This window comes from Globicephala melas, chromosome 21 (assembly GCF_963455315.2).
Source record: "Globicephala melas chromosome 21, mGloMel1.2, whole genome shotgun sequence".
In the NCBI taxonomy this organism is placed as follows: Eukaryota; Metazoa; Chordata; class Mammalia; order Artiodactyla; family Delphinidae; genus Globicephala; species Globicephala melas.
Genome location: NC_083334.1, coordinates 20,523,793 through 20,543,800, shown reverse-complemented (window position 1 = coordinate 20,543,800; position 20,008 = coordinate 20,523,793). Strand labels below are relative to the sequence as shown.

General features: G+C 35.8%; 1 protein-coding gene across 1 annotated transcript in view; it reads right to left on the bottom strand.

The window, feature by feature from the left end:
- The window catches only part of DLC1 (DLC1 Rho GTPase activating protein), a 398,279-nt gene that overhangs the window by 299,955 nt on the left and 78,316 nt on the right, over window positions 1-20,008 (bottom strand). Inside the window, exon 3 of the mRNA XM_030832119.3 lies at window positions 447-596. Coding sequence (XP_030687979.2) covers window positions 447-596 — 150 coding nt within the window. The remainder of the gene's footprint in view (window positions 1-446; window positions 597-20,008) is intronic.

Genomic DNA, 20,008 nt, shown 5'->3' with positions numbered 1-20,008 from the left:
ATGAACCATTCATCCATCCAACCATTCATCCATCTGTCCAGCAAATATTTATTAACCATCTTCTATATGCAATGTAAATTTGTGGGACACTGGAAATAAGACACTAAACAAGATCAACAGAGCACTGCTAATGGCATTTATAGCATATCAAGGAAGACCAACAATTAGGGAAACAATGACAATGAAGAGAATCTGATCAGTAGGAAGCAAAATAATTTCCCAAAATGACCCTCTTTCCTGTCTAGTAATAACCATTTTCTTTTGAATCACACACTTCTCTTATGGACTCTGCATGAAGCCTAGAATGATTTGAGTGACATTTATGGAACACTATCAGGGTCCCATGTGGGTAGTGGGGCCATCCAACATGTTTCATTTGCAAGAGGGGCTATACAAAGTAGAGACATCACGTTCACATGCAAAGAAGTGGGAAGTGGGAAGCTCACAGGGACTTGCCGCCGAAGGTTGGTTGGTGTGCTGGACGGAGAGGAGCTGGTGCTGAGAGCGTTCTCAATGTCCTGATCAAGCTGGTCCAGTTTCATGATCAGCAACAACATCGAGTCTAGCCGCACCCTATCTCGATCTTCTCTTATTTCCTGAGGAACAGAACATGTTGTTACTGAATCTGAAAGGCCATTTCTTGGAAAAAATAAAAAGTTCTCTGTTCTTCAATGTGACAAAAAGGACACTGAATAATAGGCAGTCTTCTACTTCAGGGGGGAAGGGAAGTTCTATTCTGTACCATCAATGTGCTCTTCATTGGAAAGATACTGACCACCTGCCAAGAAAGCATTTTACATGCATATTAAATATATATTTTCTAGAGCAAGGCACAATGAAAAGGAAGTATAACATCATATCAGTACTGATACTTACTTACAATTTCCAATTAATTATTCTTGAGAAAAGTTGTATGTTTACTCTTCTTTTGTCATAGTACAAATCAATTATAACATACTAATAATTGTTTGCGGGTTAGACATTTAAGGATGCATACAAGATGATATTTTTGGATGAATATTTCTGAGTATAGTAAAACATAGGAAAAGAATCAAACAAGGCAGGATTGTTTAGTTTAGTTTTGTTTTTTTGCATGGGGCCATTTACTCACTGCTGCTTCAAGCTATGTCATTGCCAGTATTTATTTTCAAGCTTCTTTTCTTTCACACACTTTTGAAAAAAGCCTCCACAATCGTATGAATAATGGTTACTTATTCTGAGCTCTCTATAATATAGACATATTTATGGATATAGTTTTGTTTATAAAAGTAACTAAAGCTTCTTACTGACCATATAGAGTTATTTGGGCATGACTGTTTACTATTCTTGGGTGTTCAAATCAATTCAGTTAGTATTAGAAAACTTTCAGACTTTCTGTAATGTGCAAGATATCAGGGTTGGGGAGAGTACCGGGTAAAAGAACAAAACAAAACAAAACATGGAAAGCGCTGTAAGTTTCCTTAGAAGCATAATCTATTGAGGGATGTCACAGGCTCAGGACCAGCCCTTTTGAGGCAAGTCATCATTTGTGACTCATGTTGCCCTTGCCATCTTCTCATCTGTCTGAGATATTTACCTGGGTGAAATCAGCTTTAAAAGGACCATCAGTGGTGACCTCAAAGGGAAACTATACCATGATGGAAGCCTGAGGGGTGCAGGCACAAGGGAGTAATTTGGAGGCTTTGCTGAGGTGATGGGATTAGTAGTGGTATGAATGAGGTGACTGTCTGAATCAGATCTTTTGTTCTGGGCCTTTTACTTTTAATCACCCTAAATTCCCTAGTCAACATTAGGGGGGACCCCAAAGAACAAGGACTCGGGTAATTTCATGGATTCATCTAATGCTATAGATGAAATTAGATTAGCTAATATTAACTATCTGTTAATATTAATAGCAGACTGTTAATAATAATAATCTTTCACATGTCAAATAATTGGTTAATTAGATTAAGTTGGTCAAAAAATCATTAATTCAGCTAACATGGACAAGTTATTTGTGTAATCTGAACTTGTGCTTGGTTTAAAGATTAATGTCAAATTGAAAGACCTAGCCCTGTTTCCACAAAGTCATTAATTTTGAGAATAAATTAAGAATTTTTTTGAGTTATGTTAATTCCTTTAGGGTACTATGCTATGATTATTTCTTCAATTTCCTTCCATCGTCCCTGCTGTCTAAAACATTTAATGAGTCTCTGACAGAGAATTACAGAACTTTTGTCATAATAAAGTTTTATTGTGCCTAAGAAGGGCCAGGATATTTGCAAACAGACCTGAACCTTACTATACATCATATTCCTCAATGCTACAGAACTTTGTTATATTTAAAAGAATGTTATTTATAGTAAAACCCTGCTTATACCTTAAAATAGAGTCCCAGACATATTAGAGATTACTCAGTTTGATTCTCTTCTAAATAATCCAGTAAATGGAAGAATCTGCCTGAATAGAAGACTCAAAGTCCCCTTAATTACTCCCCCAATGTGTTTACTTATATAATTTCCTTCTCTTTTAAACCAAAGTTGTGTTTGGGAAGATAATGTTCTTTGCATCTCTACACATATCCACGTATGTTTTTGTGTGATTGTCTTTCATTCCCCAGTAATAACATCCTCAAGCACAAAGATGAAGTTTTTCTACCTGGCAGACACAGAGTCAAGTTCTACACTGCATACGCAATACATTTTCAGGAATAATAATAACAATGAAATCAACAGGAGCAAGTGAAATAACACTTCCCAAAGCCTTAGAAAATATATCTTGATATTTTTCCAGCTACTAAGTTAATGTTGGAAAAAACAGTATACCCTGCAGCTATCCTAGACCTATCAGTAGTAGCCTCAGAAATAATTTGTTTTTGAATTAACTAGATGCTGAGTTTGTGCTTTAAAACCTTTCTGAAATCCACTGGCTGAGCATCAAATTATTTTAAATTATCTGCCAAAAGAATAAAACAAAACAGCCTTGGTCTAAGATATTTCTTTAGAGAAATAAGCCTATTGATTTTCCCTTTTCTTCATGGATGCTTCTTTATTCACCATCTATTACAACGTTCAGCCTGAAGTGTCAAGTACACAGACTCATATAGTATGTTACACATTAGTTAAACGTCACAAAGTTGAGTTGGCTACAAATCAGATGCTTTGGATACATTTTTTGTCCTTGTTGTTAAAGCCCAAGTATGAATATTTCGCAAAGTTCTAACCTTTCATATGTCCATGGCTAAACTCCAGCGAACAGCTCATGCCTGAAAACAGAGTTGTGCATTTGCAGATTCTGGCGAGGTTGAACCCTACAGTGGAGCTTCCATTTCATGCTGTCACTATAGGCCAAGAAGAGGAACTTCTTAATAAGCGAAGCTGCCTTAGTTCTAGGTATTTCAGTAACTTAACTTAACCTCCTTAAATCAAAGCCAAGATGTACAATTCTCTCCCTTCCCATCTTTCTTTCCTTCTTTCCTGCAGTCACAGCTATTCTGGGCCAAGCACTATGAAAGGGACAAAATGTTCATCAATGAACAAGAGATAGAAAATCTCTGCTGTCCTGAATATTATAGTCAACATGAGAAGACAAATAATTAAAGTTAACAAATTCATAAATAAGATCGTTTCCAATAGGAACAAGTGTAAGAAGAAAATAAATAGGGTAATGAGGTAAACAGTAACTGCAGGTGGAGTGTCCCACCTTGTAGAGGGTGGTCAGAGAAGAAGTGGGAGTAAATCATGATGGGGTGAAAAAAATGAGGTAGAGGAGAGAAAGATGGAGATAGAGATGGAGAGAGAGAAAAGGAGAGAGAGAGAGAAAGAGAAAGGGCAGGAAGGAAAGAAGGGAGGGAGGGAGGGAGTGAGGAGTAGTAGAACTGGGAAAGCAGTGTCCCACGCAGGGTGAAGAGTGATACGAGGACACTGAGGTAAGAATGAGTTTGGTGAATAAGAGGATTTGAAAAAAGGTTAGAGAAGCCAGGAGAGGGAAAGTGAGTGAGGGAGTGAGTGGGTGCTAGGACAAAATGAGGTTGAATATAAACAGGAGTCAAATTATATTCTGTCATGAAGGTCACTATAAAGAGGTCAATTTTATTCTTTGTGTGCTATGGGGCTATGGGCAGGATGTAAGCAAATGAGTGATTTACTGTGCCTTTTTAATCTTTTAGAGTTCTCACCACATATTGACAACCAAACATTTTTGGAACCTCACCATATTGTATGTCCAGCAATGCCACACGACTAATACACCCTGGTTTCCATTCTTTCCAGCATACAGAAACTATGTTTTGGAAGAACACCAATGACCACAATTTATTGCAAGACACCTTTGAAGCATCTGGTCCAATTCTTTACACTTTTATTTAACAATCGTTCAAGATATGTTTATTGACCATCTACTACGTGCTATACATCATTTCATAGGAAGCAACCGATTTCATATTTGTACAGTTATAATTTTTAGAAATGTTATGGAGACAAATTTTGCCTTCCTCTAACTTCCCAGTTTCTCCCCCCAGAACCAGACAGCATAAGTAGTGCCTATTCCATGAAACAGCCTTTCAAATATTTGAAACACTATGTTGTGCCCATTTTCTTCCTTTTCTAGGTAAATCATCCTCAGTTCCTTTACTTCTTATATGACATGTTTTCAAATCCTTATTAGTTCTGTTTACTCTTCTCTGGATATAACTGTCAATGACCCAATTAATGGTTGGTACCAGGATTAAATATATTACTCTACATGTTCTCTGACCATGAAGACAGAGAAGGCAAGTATTTCCCCATGTTCTGTACACCCTCTTTAATGCGGCCTAAGAATTAAGTGCCTGTTTAGAATATGAACAGGGTATTCTTAATGGGATAGCCACAATCTGTTCTTTTAATGAGGAAAAGTATTTCGTTGGCTGTGAGCTGACCTTGAGTCAATGATATGATATATCTCTCTTTTTCCCAGTATGTGTCTGTCTCCTGCTAACAACAGAAACATCCTGTTGTCTTGAGACTATAACCAGCTGATGTCAAGGCATAGATAATACATGTAGCTACTGTGGAAGAAATCTCCAGTTGTATCTTTTTCAAACACAAGTCAGTAGATACTTAGGAAAATTACACAAGAAACTTCTTTTCAATTTGATTTGTTGTCAAAACCTAAAATGGCCAAGCCACATGGTGTTCATTGGGCAATCCGAAAGATCTCCTTCTTTACTTCCAAGAGCTACTTAGTCCTGGGCAGTGAAGTCACTTTGATCACATGGTATCTGGGGGAGATAAACAGAGTTTTTAGGGGGCTATTCTCTACAGGGACATAAACTGAAATCCTTTGAACCCGAGCCTCTATGCTCCTTCTTTCCTTCCATCTGAAGAATATAATTCTGACCCTCCTCTTTCTCCAGATGCTCTTTATTGAACAACATAGAACAGAGCACACACAGGGAGTGGGGAGGAACTGTATGTTACTGGACATTTCACAGACGGGGCAAACATGAGGTCCAGAGAAAAGGGTGCCTCCCTCAGAGACGCACAGGCTCTGTTTTTCTTATGCCAAGCATTTGGAAGAAAACCAAAAAATTCGGTGAAATACCCGGATGCTTCCAAATAGTAGATATCTGGCTCAGCAAACACAGCACTGCCTGAATGTTCTGCTTGTCAATGAGTTGTGGCATCACATAGACAGGCATAATAAATTAAAGACTAGGCCAGGAATAGAACTAAGACTTCCTGATTCCTAATCCAAGGTTCTGGTCCGTACACTGCCTTTGATTCCATACACATCTTACTGCTATTCTGGGCTACTAATGCTCCTTGCTCACCCGTAAAAGAAAGGGACCTTTTAGCAAAAAGCTTGGCTCAATTTCATTCTGAAATTATTTGATCTACAGCCAGCTGGACTAGTATGAAATCTCATATCAGTGTTATAAATTTCATTTGACAATAAATTCCTCATTCTAGACTTTCCTTTCTTAACATAATATCCTGCTTAAAGAACCAGAAAGTTATTAAATCTGTGTTTCTTTACAAGCAGTGAAGATTTTCATCTGAGGTGACCCACAGAAGCTAAAAATAATGTAATTATTTTATGTCAGAATTTCTAGGCAAGTTAAATAAGTCAGCCTTAATTTTTATTTGGGTGCATTTTAAGATGAAATTGATGTAGACTGGTAATAAAGGTAATAAAAAAAAAAAAACCCAGCTACTATCTTCCACTTGCCAGATATAGTCTGTTCAAACACAAAAATCTTTGTATATTATCTTTAATGAATAATAACATATGCAATATCTTTTTAATATTAGATGGTGGAGAGAGAGAAATATTATCCTCACTTAAAGTTACTACAAGGAATCTTTTAACTGATAGGTAAATTGTGGCTTTACATTAAGTGTTTATGTTCACTCCCTATTTATCTCCTTTCATTTAAAAGGCATGGTGAAGAATATTGGTCTCCCCTTTGTTCACTTTTTAAACTCCAATGAGGCTTCAAATGGAGCATTTCTTAGCTGGGACTTTGTAAATTGCCTAAGTCTCCTGAACGATTTAGAAGGACATTTATGCAACTGGTCCTAAGGAGCGCCTAGAAGTGGCAGGTGTGAACCGGGAGAGAGCTATGTGGGCAGCAGTTCCTTTCTGTCCAGTGGAACCTGAGGATGACTTCCTCCACTGGCGTTAAAGTCCCATTTTTGGCTGGGATATAATTTCTACCTAAGTAATTTGGTAAGCATTCTGAAACCAGTCTTCACTCTAAGTACTAATATATTAAGTGACCTTGGATGTCAATCTACCTTGGATGCAGACTTAATACATTTATAGACACAAAGTCAGCCTTTCTGGGTTGGTTATTTCTCCTGTGTCATCATGCCTACATGATATCTGCAAATCCCTGCAGTTTTTTTTTTTTCTTTTCATTTCTTTTTTCCTCCCTCCCTCCCTCCCTCTCTTCCTCCCTCCCTCCCTCCCTTCCTCCCTCCCTCCCTCCCTTCTTCCCTTCCTTCCTTCCTTACTTTAGCATTTCTCAGTAGTTCTTTGCTTGGGCTCATTGTATTAAAGGAGACAGGACTTTTTCTGGTTTGAAAACATATAAAAACATCTATTTAACATTAAAATTCCATAAGCTATTTTCAGGAATGTGATGGTCTTTCCTTAGGTGTGGATAATAAAGAAAGGCATAAGTAAAAATTTATTCCTTTTCCATAAAAATACATGACTTCATTTAGAAAAAGAGTCCTGTATTGACCTGGCTTCTGTCTACTTTTCTAGTTTTACCTCTCATCATTCTCCTTGATCCTGCCCAGTGTTCCTCAAATTCAATCATTCTGAGGACAACTATATATTTCTTAATGTTTTTCTTTAATTAGACAATTTTTACAGCCAAAACTGCATTTTTAGGATCTGAGTATAGACATTTTTCCAAATAAGATGTACAGATGGCCAACAGGTATATGAAAAGATGCTCTATATCACTAATTATCAGAGAAATGAAAATCAAAACAGCAATCAGATACCTCTTCACACCTGTGAGAATGGCTATTACAAAAAAGACAGGAAATAACAAGTGTTGGTGAGGATGTGGAGAAAAGGAAACCCTTGTGCACTGTTGGTGGGAATGTCAATTGGTTGCAGCCACTGTGGAAAAGAGTATGTAGGTTCCTCAAAACATAAAGAAATTGAACTACCATATGATCCAGCCATCCCAGTTCTAGGTATTTATCTGAAGAAAACAAAAACACTAGCTGAAAAAGATAAATGTATCCCCATATTCACTGCAGCATTATTTACAATAACCAAGACATGGAAGCAAGGTAAGCATCCAATAATGGATGAATGAATAAAGAAAATAAAGAAAATGAACAACAGAATATTATTCATGCCTAAAAAAGAATGAAATCTTGCCATTTGTGACAACATGAATAGACCCTGATGGTATGACGCTAAGTGAACTAAATCAGAGAGAGAAAGAAAAATACTATATGATCTCACTTAAATGTGGAATCTAAAAAACAAAAAAAAAAAGTTGAACTCATAGATACAGAGGACAGATTGGTGCTTGCCAGAGTCAGGTTGGTTGGAGGGTGGTGGGAAAAATGTGTGAAGGGGGTCAAAAGGTACAAACTTTCATTTATAAAATAAATAAGTCATGGGATGTAATGTAAAACATGGTGACTATAGTTAATAATACTGTATTGTGTATTTGAAAGTTGCTAAGAGAATAGATCTTAAAAGTTCTCATCACAAAAAACCGTAACTATCTGTAGTGCTGAATGTTAACTGGAGTCAATGTGGCGATCATTTGCAATATGTACAAATAGCGAATCATTACTGTGTACACCTGAAACTAATATGCTATATGTCAATTATATCTCAATTGAAACAATGAATTTTTAATATATAAGTGCTGTATAAAATATAAGTGAAAATCTTATATTTTTCTAATGTGTATCAAATGCCAAAATTATCAAAATAAAAAATCCTTATACTATCTGATGTAATCTCACATAAACCACACTATATTTTAGGAAATACTGTACTAGAAGTACAGAACTTTTGGTTTCTCAAATATGCCATGTTCTCTCTCATTTGCAACTAGGATTACAAGATTTAGCAAACAAAAATTATATTTGAATTTCAGATAAATGCAAAATATATTTTTTAGTATGTGTCCCAAATATTCCATGGGATAATATTGCATGGGATATACTTATACTAAAGATGTTTTGTTGTTTATTTGAAATTCAAATGTAACTGGGAATCCTGTATTTTATCTGGCAACTCTATTTTTGACTCATGTAATAATGCTGCTTCTGCTTAACACGCCTCTCCCTTGCCTGGGTATATCAGAGGAAACTCCTTGGTTTCAAATTCCAATGCAGAGGTCTTTCACAAGGTTGTTTCCTTGAATGAATGAACATCAACTGCCTCTAAAGTTTCGTTATACAACTTCAAAGAATGTAAATTTTTTTTCTCAGTATCTTATTCAGTGTTATAATAATCCCAAGTAAATCTAAGACTTGTCACTTTTTCTTTTTAGTAGCAAAATTAAATGTGAAAAATGCATAAGGCTGCTCTTGTGATATTTTTAGGATTACAGATTTACTTAAATTGTTAATGTTTGGTACTAAATCTTCCATGAGTGAGCAAAGTCAGAGTAAATTTTTTTCCACTGAATATTTTCTAACTACTAATTATGTGATGTGTGTTTGTGGCTTTTTTGACATTAATGAAGAGTCCTCACACTGAAGAAGTATAGGAACTATTTATCTAGCCCAATCCTCTCATTTTTTTCCGATGTGATAATAACCTTGGCAAATTAAGGCAGTTAATGGCAGAACTGGAAAATCTGAGTCTCCTGATTCAATTCAGCTTTGCTTCCTGTTAAACAGGTAGCCACTAACACTTTTAGTCCTATAAGGCACTTTCTTCAACTCTACAGGTGACCCCAAAGGTTATATTTCCCAAACAAATTCACATGCATTGAGAGATCTGGGCTGAATACAGGTAGATTAAAAAATAGACTTAGTCACACATGAGCGGTATCTTCTTATAGTTATCAATCTATACATTTAGAAGATAAATCATCCTATTAATGATTTGTTCCTTTCTTCCCCCTTCCTTCCCTTTCTCCCTCTGTCCCTTCTTTCTTTTTCTTTCTCTCTCCCTTTCCTTCCTTCTTCCTTCTCTCCCTCCCTCCCTCCCTCTCCCCCTTCCCTCCTCCTTTTCCTTCTTTTTTTCTTTCTGTCAACAACAAACTCTACCAGTGGTTCTCAAATATTAGTGAGCATCAAAATCATCTGAAGACCTTGTTAAACACAGAGAGCTGCTGACTTAGTAGGTCTGTGATAGAGATGGAGCATTACATTTTTAGCAAGTTCCCAGGTAATGCTGCTGTCGCAGATGCTGCTGGGAGCCACACTTTGAGAACCTCTGACCGCTCACGGGAGAGCAAAAGTCCTCAATAGTGGCTGATTATAAGTACTCTTGTGTAGCTTTGAAAACTTCCACATGCTAAGGCTCCACCCACCAAATTCAGATTCAGTTGGTGTAGCACAGGACCAAGCTAGTGTGTTTTTGAAAAGTTCCACAGATGTATTCAAAGCATAGTGGGGGTTGAGGAACATGGAAATATATCACAGAGAAAGCCATTCCATGGCTTCAGACAAAAATTAGGACAATAAAAATTAGATTCTCCCCCAGAGTAATTCCACAATAAGAAATCCATTAATTCCCTACGGTAACAGATTAATATAAAACATACAACAAAAAATGTCAAAAAGACACTTATAACATTGAAAACCTATTTCAGGCCACTTATTAGTGATTTGATAAATAGAACAACAACAAAAACTCTCTCAGGTAGCAAGTATTTGGAAGGCAACATTCTTAACTTGATTAGGAGTATCAGACAATAGAGTAAATATTAAGGATAATGGTGGAACATTAGAAACACTCCTACAATATTAAGAAAAAGTAAGAATGCTTGTTATCACATATTCTATTCAACATTGTACTTGAGGTTCTGGCTGATACAGCAAAAACAATAGCAGCAACAACAAAACAGTGATTATATTACAAACGAAGAGAATTTGTGCCTTGAAAATCTCAGAAAATAATCTGATAATCTATTAGAACAACAACAACAAAAGGATTTGGCTCAACAAAGAAAAACACAGGAGCATTCTTGTGTCACCATTTAAAAAACGGAATAGAAAAAACAATCATAGTAACAACAAAGACTGTACAATATCTAGAAGTAACTGAATGAGAAATAATCAAGATCTTTTATGGAGAAAACCAAAAATGTCACCAAAAGACCTAAAAGAATACTGAAAAAATGAGGAGCTATATGATTGTTCTGGATAGGAAAATTCTAATATGTTTCACAGCTAATTTGTTGTGTATATTGTCTGTTTCCCCACTAGAATGTAGCAATCCTTGCTTGTTGTTCACTGATGTAACCCAAGAATCTAGAGCAGTGGTTGCATATTGCCACGTAATAAGGGTTTATTGAATGAATGAATGAATGAAATGTTGTCCTTCAATTAATTTAATTTATAAACCCATAGTAGTCTAACCCAAAACTCCCATGGGATTTTTTTTTTTTTTTTTTTGCGGTACGCCGGCCTCTCACTGTTGTGGCCTCTCCCGTTGCAGAGCACAGGCTCCGGACGTGCAGGCTCAGCGGCCATGGCTCACAGGCCTAGCTGCTCCGCGGCATGTGGGATCTTCCCGGACCGGGGCACGAACCCATGTCCCCTGCATCGGCAGGCGGACTCTCAACCACTGCGCCACCAGGGAAGCCCTCCCATGAGATTTTTAATGGAACTTGGAAAGCTGATTCTTAAAGAGCAAAAATAAAGATAAGGAAAAAATCCCAAAGGAAGCAGACAAAAAATCTTGTTTAATATGAATATCTTTAAACATATACAAAAACAGAGAAAGATAATATCAGCTTAAAGGCTGTCATTATTTTGTCAATTTTACTTTATTTATCTATCCCTACTTTAAAAAACATATTTTACTCACAAATGCTTACATACGATAAATTGGTTTTAAAATTCTCTTGCAAGAGGAAAGGAGTATTAATCATAAATATCTTAAAAACAAAACAAAATAAAACAGAACAATCAAAATATTCTATGAGACACGACAATGTATAATAACCTACAAATGAAAAGACTGATAAAAGTTAAAATACAACTGACAAACTAAGCAAAAATATTTGGATCATATATAATGAAGAATTAAGAAGTTATAAAAAGGCAACCTAGTAAAAATGGTCAAAGCATACAAAAAGGCTATTCACAGAAAAATTATAATGATTTAAAACCCTAAACTGCACTGGTAATCATAACAATGCAAGTTAAGAATGAGAATTACTGTTTTTCCCCTATCAGATTGTCAAAAAAGAAAAAAATATCTTGACCATGTCTTCAGAAATGTAAATTTCTGCCTTATTTGGAGGGCAGTTTAGCAGTATCTATTAAAATTAAAGTAGGAGTATCCTTCAACCTGGCAATCTAATTTTAGATACCTAGCCTAGAGAATTGCATACATGCAAAAAATTAGTATGCCCAATACTATTCATTAAAGAATTTTTTCCTAGTGGTCTAAGAACTGGAAATATCCTATGTGGCCATCAACAGAAAACTGTTTAATGTAATGGTACCATAATCCCTTAGATCACTACCCAGTAGCTACAAATATGAGGTAGATTCACATGCACTGACAGAGCCACAATAACTTATCCACCACTTCCATTTGAGTTAGAAAACTGTTTCCCTTGGGAGGGATGCAGCCCCTGCCAAGGTTCATGGCTTAATGAATAAAACTCAGATTACCCATCAGCCCCCACTAAGTGCTTTAGTCTGGTGTCCTTGTGTAGGGCACAGCCTATACAAATGAACTTAGGGCCCTGCTACTTATAGGGAAAGTGCTTCAAGAGGGTTTGTTAAGTGGAGAAAGGAAGGTAAAGAACAACACCCTATAGCATGAAACCCTTTATGTACTGAATGAACATGCACACACGCGCACACACACACACACACACACACACACACCCCAAAGTAAAATTCTGTATTTCTATATGCATACATATAGATGTGAAAAAAAAGATCTGGAAGGATACCCATACTGGAAAATGGGGTGTAGCTGGGAGGGGGCAAAGGGTAAATAAAAAAAAGTTTTGAGACAGATGAAAATGGAAACACAACATACTAAAACTTATGGAATGCAGCAAGAGTAATTCCAAGAGGGAAGATTATAGCAATAAATGCCTACATTAAGAAAAAAAGAAAGACCACAGAAAACAATCTAAACTTATATTTCAAGGAAAAATAAAAAGAACAAATTAAGCCCAAAGTTAGCAGAAGGAAAGAACTAATAAAGATTAGAGCAGAAATAAATGAAATAGATACCAGAAAGACAATAGAAAAGTTCAACAAAAGTAAGAGTTGTTTTTTTGAAAACATAAACAAAAGTGACAAACTTTTAGCTAGAGGACTCGAATTAATAAAATTACAAATACAAAGGGTTATAAGAGACTATGGACAATTCTATATTAACAAATTAGATAGCTTAGAAAAAAATGGTAAATTCCTATAAACATACAACTTACCAAGACAAAATCATGAAGTAATAGAAAATATGAACAGACCAAGGAGCAAGGAGATTGCATCAGTAATCAAAATTCTCCCAACAAATAAAAGCCCAGACGAGATTGTTCCACTGGTGAATTCTACGAAATATTTGAAACCAATCCTTCTCAAATAGGATTGGTTTCAAATATGAAAAGGAACAAACACTTCCAAAGACATCTTACAAGGCCAGCATTTGGTTGATACCAACGTCAAAAAAGGACACTCCAAGGAAAGAAAATTGCAGGCCAATGTCTCTAATGAACATAGATGCAAAAATCCTCAACCAAATATTAGTAAACTGAATTCAAGCACACATTAAAAGTGTTCTATACCATGATTAAGTGGGATTTACCCCTGTGATGCAAGGATAGTTTAACATATGCAAATCAATAAATGTGATACACTACATTAACAGAATGAAGGATAAAAATCATATCATTTCAATAGATGCAGAAAAGGCATTTGACAAAATTCAACACCCTTTCATGATAAAACCTCTCAACAAATCATGTTTAGAAGGAATGTACCTCAAAATAATAAAGGCCATATATGACAAGCCCACAGCTAACGTCATATTTTATGGTCAAAAGTTAAAAGCTTTTCCTCTAAGATTAGGAATAAGACAAGGGTGCCCACTCTTGCCACTTCTATTTAATGTAGTACTATAAATCCTAGCCACAAAAATTAGGCAAGAAAAAGAAATAAAAGAAATGCATCCAAATCAGAAAGGAAGAAGTAAAATTATCTCTATTTGCAAGTGATATAACCTTAGTTACAGAAAACCCTAAAGACTCCACCAAAAAAACTGTTAGAACTAATACATGAATTCAGTAAAGTTGCAGGATAAAAAATCAACATACAAAATCAGTTGTGTTTCTATATATTGACAACGAATTATCTGAAAGAGAAATTAAGAAAATTATCTCATTTACAACAGCATCAAAAACAATGAAATACTTAGAAATAAATTTAACCAAGGAGATGAAAAACCTGTTCACTGAAAAATATAAGACATTGATAAAAGTAATTGAAGAAGATATAAATAAATGCAAAGATATCCCATGCTCTTGGATTGGAAGAATTAATATTATAAAAATATCCATGCTACCCAAAGTGATCTACAAATTAAGTGCAATTCCTGTCAAAATTCCAGTGGCATTTCTCACAGAAATAGAACAATCCTAAAATTCATATGGAATCACAAAAGACCCTGAATAGCTAAAGCAATGTTGAGAAAGAAAAACAAAACTGGAGGTGTCGTATGGCCTGATTTCAAACTATATACCAAAGCTGTAGTAATCAAAACAGTATGGTACTGACATAAAAATAGGCACAGAGACCAGCACAACACAATAGAGCCCCAAAATAATCCAATGAATATATGGTCAACTAATATTTGACACGGCCACCAGGAACACACAATGGGGAAAAGACAGTCTTTTCAGTATAGCTGATTTCACAGAAATAGAGAATATAACGGTGGTTGCTAGGGGCTGTGGGGAGGGGAAAATGGGGAAATGTAGATCAAAGTACATACATACAAAGTACATACATTTTCATTTATAAGAATAGTAATTTCTGAGACTCTAGTACAGCATGGTGACTATAGTTAATAATACGGTCCTGTATACTTGAAAGTTGCTGAGAGTACATCTTAAGAATTCTCACCACACACACACACACACACACACACACACACATACACAAAAGAGTTAACTATGTGAGGTGATGGATGTATTAATTATCTTGATCTTGGTAATCATTCCACAATGTATATGAATATCAAATCATTGCATTGTATACTTTAAGTATATACAAATATATTTATCAATTGTTCCTCAGTAAAGTTAAAAAAAATCATGGATTTAGATCATTTACTTATAGCATAAGTATTTCATTGATCTCTTTTTGATGATTACTAATTTGAAAAGGAATAGCTAGTGAGTAGTAGCTCCCTTATATTATCAAGTATTTCATGCACATATAGCCTCCTCAATTAATTTTTAAAACCCACATCAGAAGAGATGGGGCCTCATGCTTCTCTGTAACCTTACCAAAGGACCTAGCAGAGAAATTGTCCATAGTAGGACTCAAAAGTATCTTTTGATTAATTAACAATTAGTTATCTACTAAGTCCCAATCTTTAGTGAGCATCCACATAATATTGTCAATCTCTAAAAATTAAAGATTCTACAGAGAGAAAGCATAAACAGCTACTATGGGAAATTTCCTTTTTAATTGAAGAGAACTTTTCAGATGCACTGATTAGAACATGTGTTGGCAGTAGAGTGGTTCATTGTTTGTGTCCTTACAAGACTTAGTGAAAACTCAAAAACGTCTTTGTGGTATAATATTTCTGAGGGAAAGGGACATTTGAAAAGTAGCCTTTTGCTTCCAAAATATTGAGGTTACTCATCCTCCAATTCCCTGAGATCATTAAGACCTGTTTGTTTGCTTTTCTCTTGTGCATAAGGAAACCAAACAATGCCTTCTTCTTTCCCAATATGGCCATAACTCTTAACCCAAATTTCTGCCTAGGGAATCTCTCCAGCACACTGAAGAGGATTTTTGTCTTGCTTGTTCTCCATATAAACCATGGGCCCGTGAAAGGAACCCATAAGTTTCTATGGTTTTTAATTCAAATGGTCATGTTCAATAACATGAGTCACCTGTGGAGTTGTCTTGCACCTACTTCCTATAATGAGTAGTAATTATTTAGCTATTTATTGTATAAACACAAATAAGCACAAAGTAGAATGTGACCGATAAAGCTTGTGAGTTAAAGAATAATATTAAATAGCATTTGAAAATGGGATTTAGGTTTGCTTAAAATATTATAATTTGAGGTATATATATATATATATATATATATATATAGTGTACATATTTAATGAGGGTTGAACCAACGAATAAAAGTAACTTTCTGTGTTTTCAAAAGGTGGGGTTTAAGACAATATAGTATCACTCTTCTCAGAAGCCCAAGGGAGATGGACTAGTACTTAGTGATAAAAATCTGTTATTTTCATGGTAGAATTATGAAAGAGACCACAGAGTTGTAATTTAGAGCTGGAAAGGACTTCAGATGTTTGTAGCTTTTTTACCAATGAAAAAATTGTCTAAGATTAGTAAATCAAGAAACAATTGGCTTGTTAGGTTTTGACTGCAAGAGAGGGTAGTTGGAGAGAAGGTTAAAATATATACCCTAGAAAACTACACACGATTAATGTACACATTAGTTGACAAATGGGTATGTCAGACAATGTGAATCTCTTCTTTTTGAGCGTTTAAGTAACTCTTGGAGAAAGTTTGGCCAGCCTCTCCTCTAGTCTGGGTTTCAGGGAGGGGGATGTATAAAATTTTCCCCATATTGAGCAACTATTAGATCAACAACACTGTGTTGCATACAAGAGATAGAACAAATCTTCTCTTCATTTAAGAAGTTTATATTACACCTAGCAGACTGCCATGCAAACAAGCAGCCAAAACAAAATGGGATGAGTATGAGTTTAGTGCTAGAGCAAAGTGCTATTAAAGCAAAAAAAATAAAGAAGAGATTCTGTTTGGGTGATATGGGGTCAGCTTCATAGAGAAAGCAACAATTAAACACCCTTGAAACTGAATAAGACTCGGAGGGATGGAGGGCATGGAAGTGCAAGGAGTGCTGGGAATATCATAGGACATGAAACATGTTTGAAAAATAGATTTGCATTGATTGAGTTGAGGCATGAGAGGCTAGCTCTGGCTAAAGGCTTGTGCAAAACACTGAAAGATAAACTAAATGCACAGAGAGCAGTTGACTTGAACTCCACAGGTCTGTCCTGTCCCTCAAGCTTACCATGAATGTACCTTTCTATTTTTTCTCTTCGCCCACCAACTTCCCTTTTCCAGGTCTTCATTATGATATTTTTACAAGGTAAATAATTGTAAAGTACAAAAAGCAAATGATCTCTTTCTACTCTCTCTGAAATCCCCGTTGCCTCATGGTGTCATCTCTGTCTGCGGTTTCTAGGGGCACAATATATTTCCCCTATTTGTTTCAAGATGAACCTAAATTTACCAGTGAAGTGATGTGCAGAAGTAGATCTGTTTTATAAGCAGGTGAGGAGGGGCCCCTTCTAGGTCGGTAAAGTTTCACCTCACTGTTCTTTTGGTAACAGTTGAGTCCTAGGATAAAGCATTAAAATATTTTTTACATTTACCAAATTTCCAGGCATTTCTTGAACATTCTGTGGTTATTTAATCAGAAATGGCATTTCCAGAGAATTTCTGCTTTGGTGTATGCCATTATTCAATTTGATAAAATTCTATTCAAATTTTATTTAACCACAGATGTTTGCTGATGAATAAATGGTCAAATACATGAGAAAGCATAGATCTTTTAGTAGAACCTGGCACCATTACTGATAAAATAATTTGAAGTACATATTTTTCTACTGCGAGCAAGTTAAAGAAAGGACTGGATGTTTTTATTCTAAACGTCTCCTTCTGAATTTTAAAGCGTTGATCCATTACAGACTTAGAAAGTCCAACCAAGGGGAAAATAAGAATTATGATCTCATTTTTAAGACCGTTATTTGCTGATCAAAATATAACCCAAATGTGAATTTTAGTATATCTATAAAAATAAGAAGTAAATAATCTTAAGAAATGTCTTTATTCCATATAATAGGATTTTAAGGTGGGTATTTCCTTATGTTATTGAAAATAGAAACACATCAATACTCCTCTGGCTGACGGTTCTCACAAGTTTTGCAAATTAAAACAAGACAACTCATTGTCCTACCTGGAAAAGATAACAGTAATGGTAAAAAAAAAAAATCAGATCTCCATTATTTGCCTTAAGATATTTCTTGTGCTCTTGGTCAGAAATTAGTTATTTAATAGAACTGACATCCTTGAGCAAGTATTTATAACAGCCTCTGCATTTAGTAACAAAGCGTGCCAATGCATATTGAATATAAATGGCTGTAAATATGATAATATTTACATATTATCATAATATTAATTGCTAAATTTTGTGAGGAAGTGAGTAGTAAGAATTCTATGAACTTTCTCACATACCACGTCGCTAAGAATATTGTCTTAAAAGCCCTCCAAGCATTTAGATGGCTCTTTCTGAGTTCCTAGGACACAACGTGCAGTAAAAGAAGAACGGTTAGGAAGAAAGAGCCACTATCTCTAAGGGAAATATGCAAGCGCCACAGATGCACACATCAAGCTGCTGTTTCCCACACACCCCACGACTCCTCTTGAGCACAGGAAGGGAAAGAAAAATCCTCTAAAAAATTAACCACATGTTAGTATTGAAACGTTGCCAGGAACGCAGACGACCCTAGAGGGTTTGTTTCAAATCAATATTGATGGAGCCATGTGGGGGGTCAAGAGAGTGGCACATCTTGCTCTCAGAGTTCACAGGACAGAGTATTTTTATTCAGCCAAAGAGGAAAACTCAGAAAACAAACAAACAGTGGTGGGAACGACACAAGCAGCACTAACAGTCTGTCTGACATCTTTAGATTAATGTACAGTGAGAAGGTGGGTCACTATCTCAATCCATCTCTGATTTATACAATCCCTGGGGGGCAGAGGGTTCTTTTTCAGCAGAAGGTCACTTGGAGTATTACAAAGCCCTCCTGGTGATTAAGAAATTGGATTTTGCTGGAATTTCTGAGGTATCAGATCAATATCATTATTATACTGGATTGTAGCAAAAATATGTCACATTGGCATGGTCAAACTAATTGTAGTTTAATACATGTAAAGCAAAAACAACCTACCCCACACCCCCCAAAACACCTAAAAACTATTTCTCCCCCCTTTTTTGAATGGACCAATCTGTATACAATCTGTATACAGATGTCTATGCTTAATATTCCAAGTAATTGTGAAGTAACAGTCATTTTTTCCACATAAAGTAATTGCAGGCATTATGTACAGACTTCTAACATAAAGCTGGCAAGCAGTAGACACTCAAAAAATTTCTTTTCCCTTCTTTTCTGAGCCTCAATAGCATTTTCTAAATTACACATGGCGATACAGATGTGAAGGGTTTTTACTAGCAGTATTAGCAACAATTGCAGTAGTAAGTACATACTAATATTTTTCACATTTGAATACTTCTGTATTGTAATAAATACCTTCTTTTTATATCTCAGATATAATTCTTCTGACTCACTCTCTACATTCAAGTAAACCTTGTGCTTAAGCCTCTTTGCTTCATTTTCTCACTCTGCACCATCTTTGTTCTGAGGATCATAGAATTTAAAGCTTGAAGGAGAACTTGAGACCATTTAGATTATCTTTATCTTTAAACAGGTATGACAATTGAGGCCAAGGAGAGGGTTAGTCAGGACAAGTCTGATCCAGAAATCAGTCCTTACTCCTCCCAGATGTGTTCCACCACTTTCCTATGTACTTCATATCTCAGAGTGACTCCTGACTTTATAGTGCCATTGCCTTATTTTACATATATTTTTTCCTTCTCTTTAAAAATTGCCTACATTTATCTCTCACCCTAGGATTTCCTCCAATTCTCCTTGTCATTATTAGAACGTCTCAAGATTACTTACAATGAGACCTTACTGAAAAGTTTCTTGTTACGTGGGCTTTTCTTAATGTTGTCCAGTGTTAGCCTATAACTTGCCACCTCTAAGGCCTTTGTCTGATGCAGATGTGGCCCAAACTTTAATCTGTATTTTGGGACTTCCTGCTCTTTGCTTTGATTCCACACTCTTGCACTGTCCTGACACTGGACTGTTCTGTTCTGTGCTCTGGTTTCCCATACAAGGACAGCCAGTTCAGCTCCCAAGAATCACTCTACTCTTCACTCATTTCTTCTTTCCTTGAATTTGTATCACTAGTCTAGTGAGTGCAATATGATTTCACACCAGTTCTTCCTAATC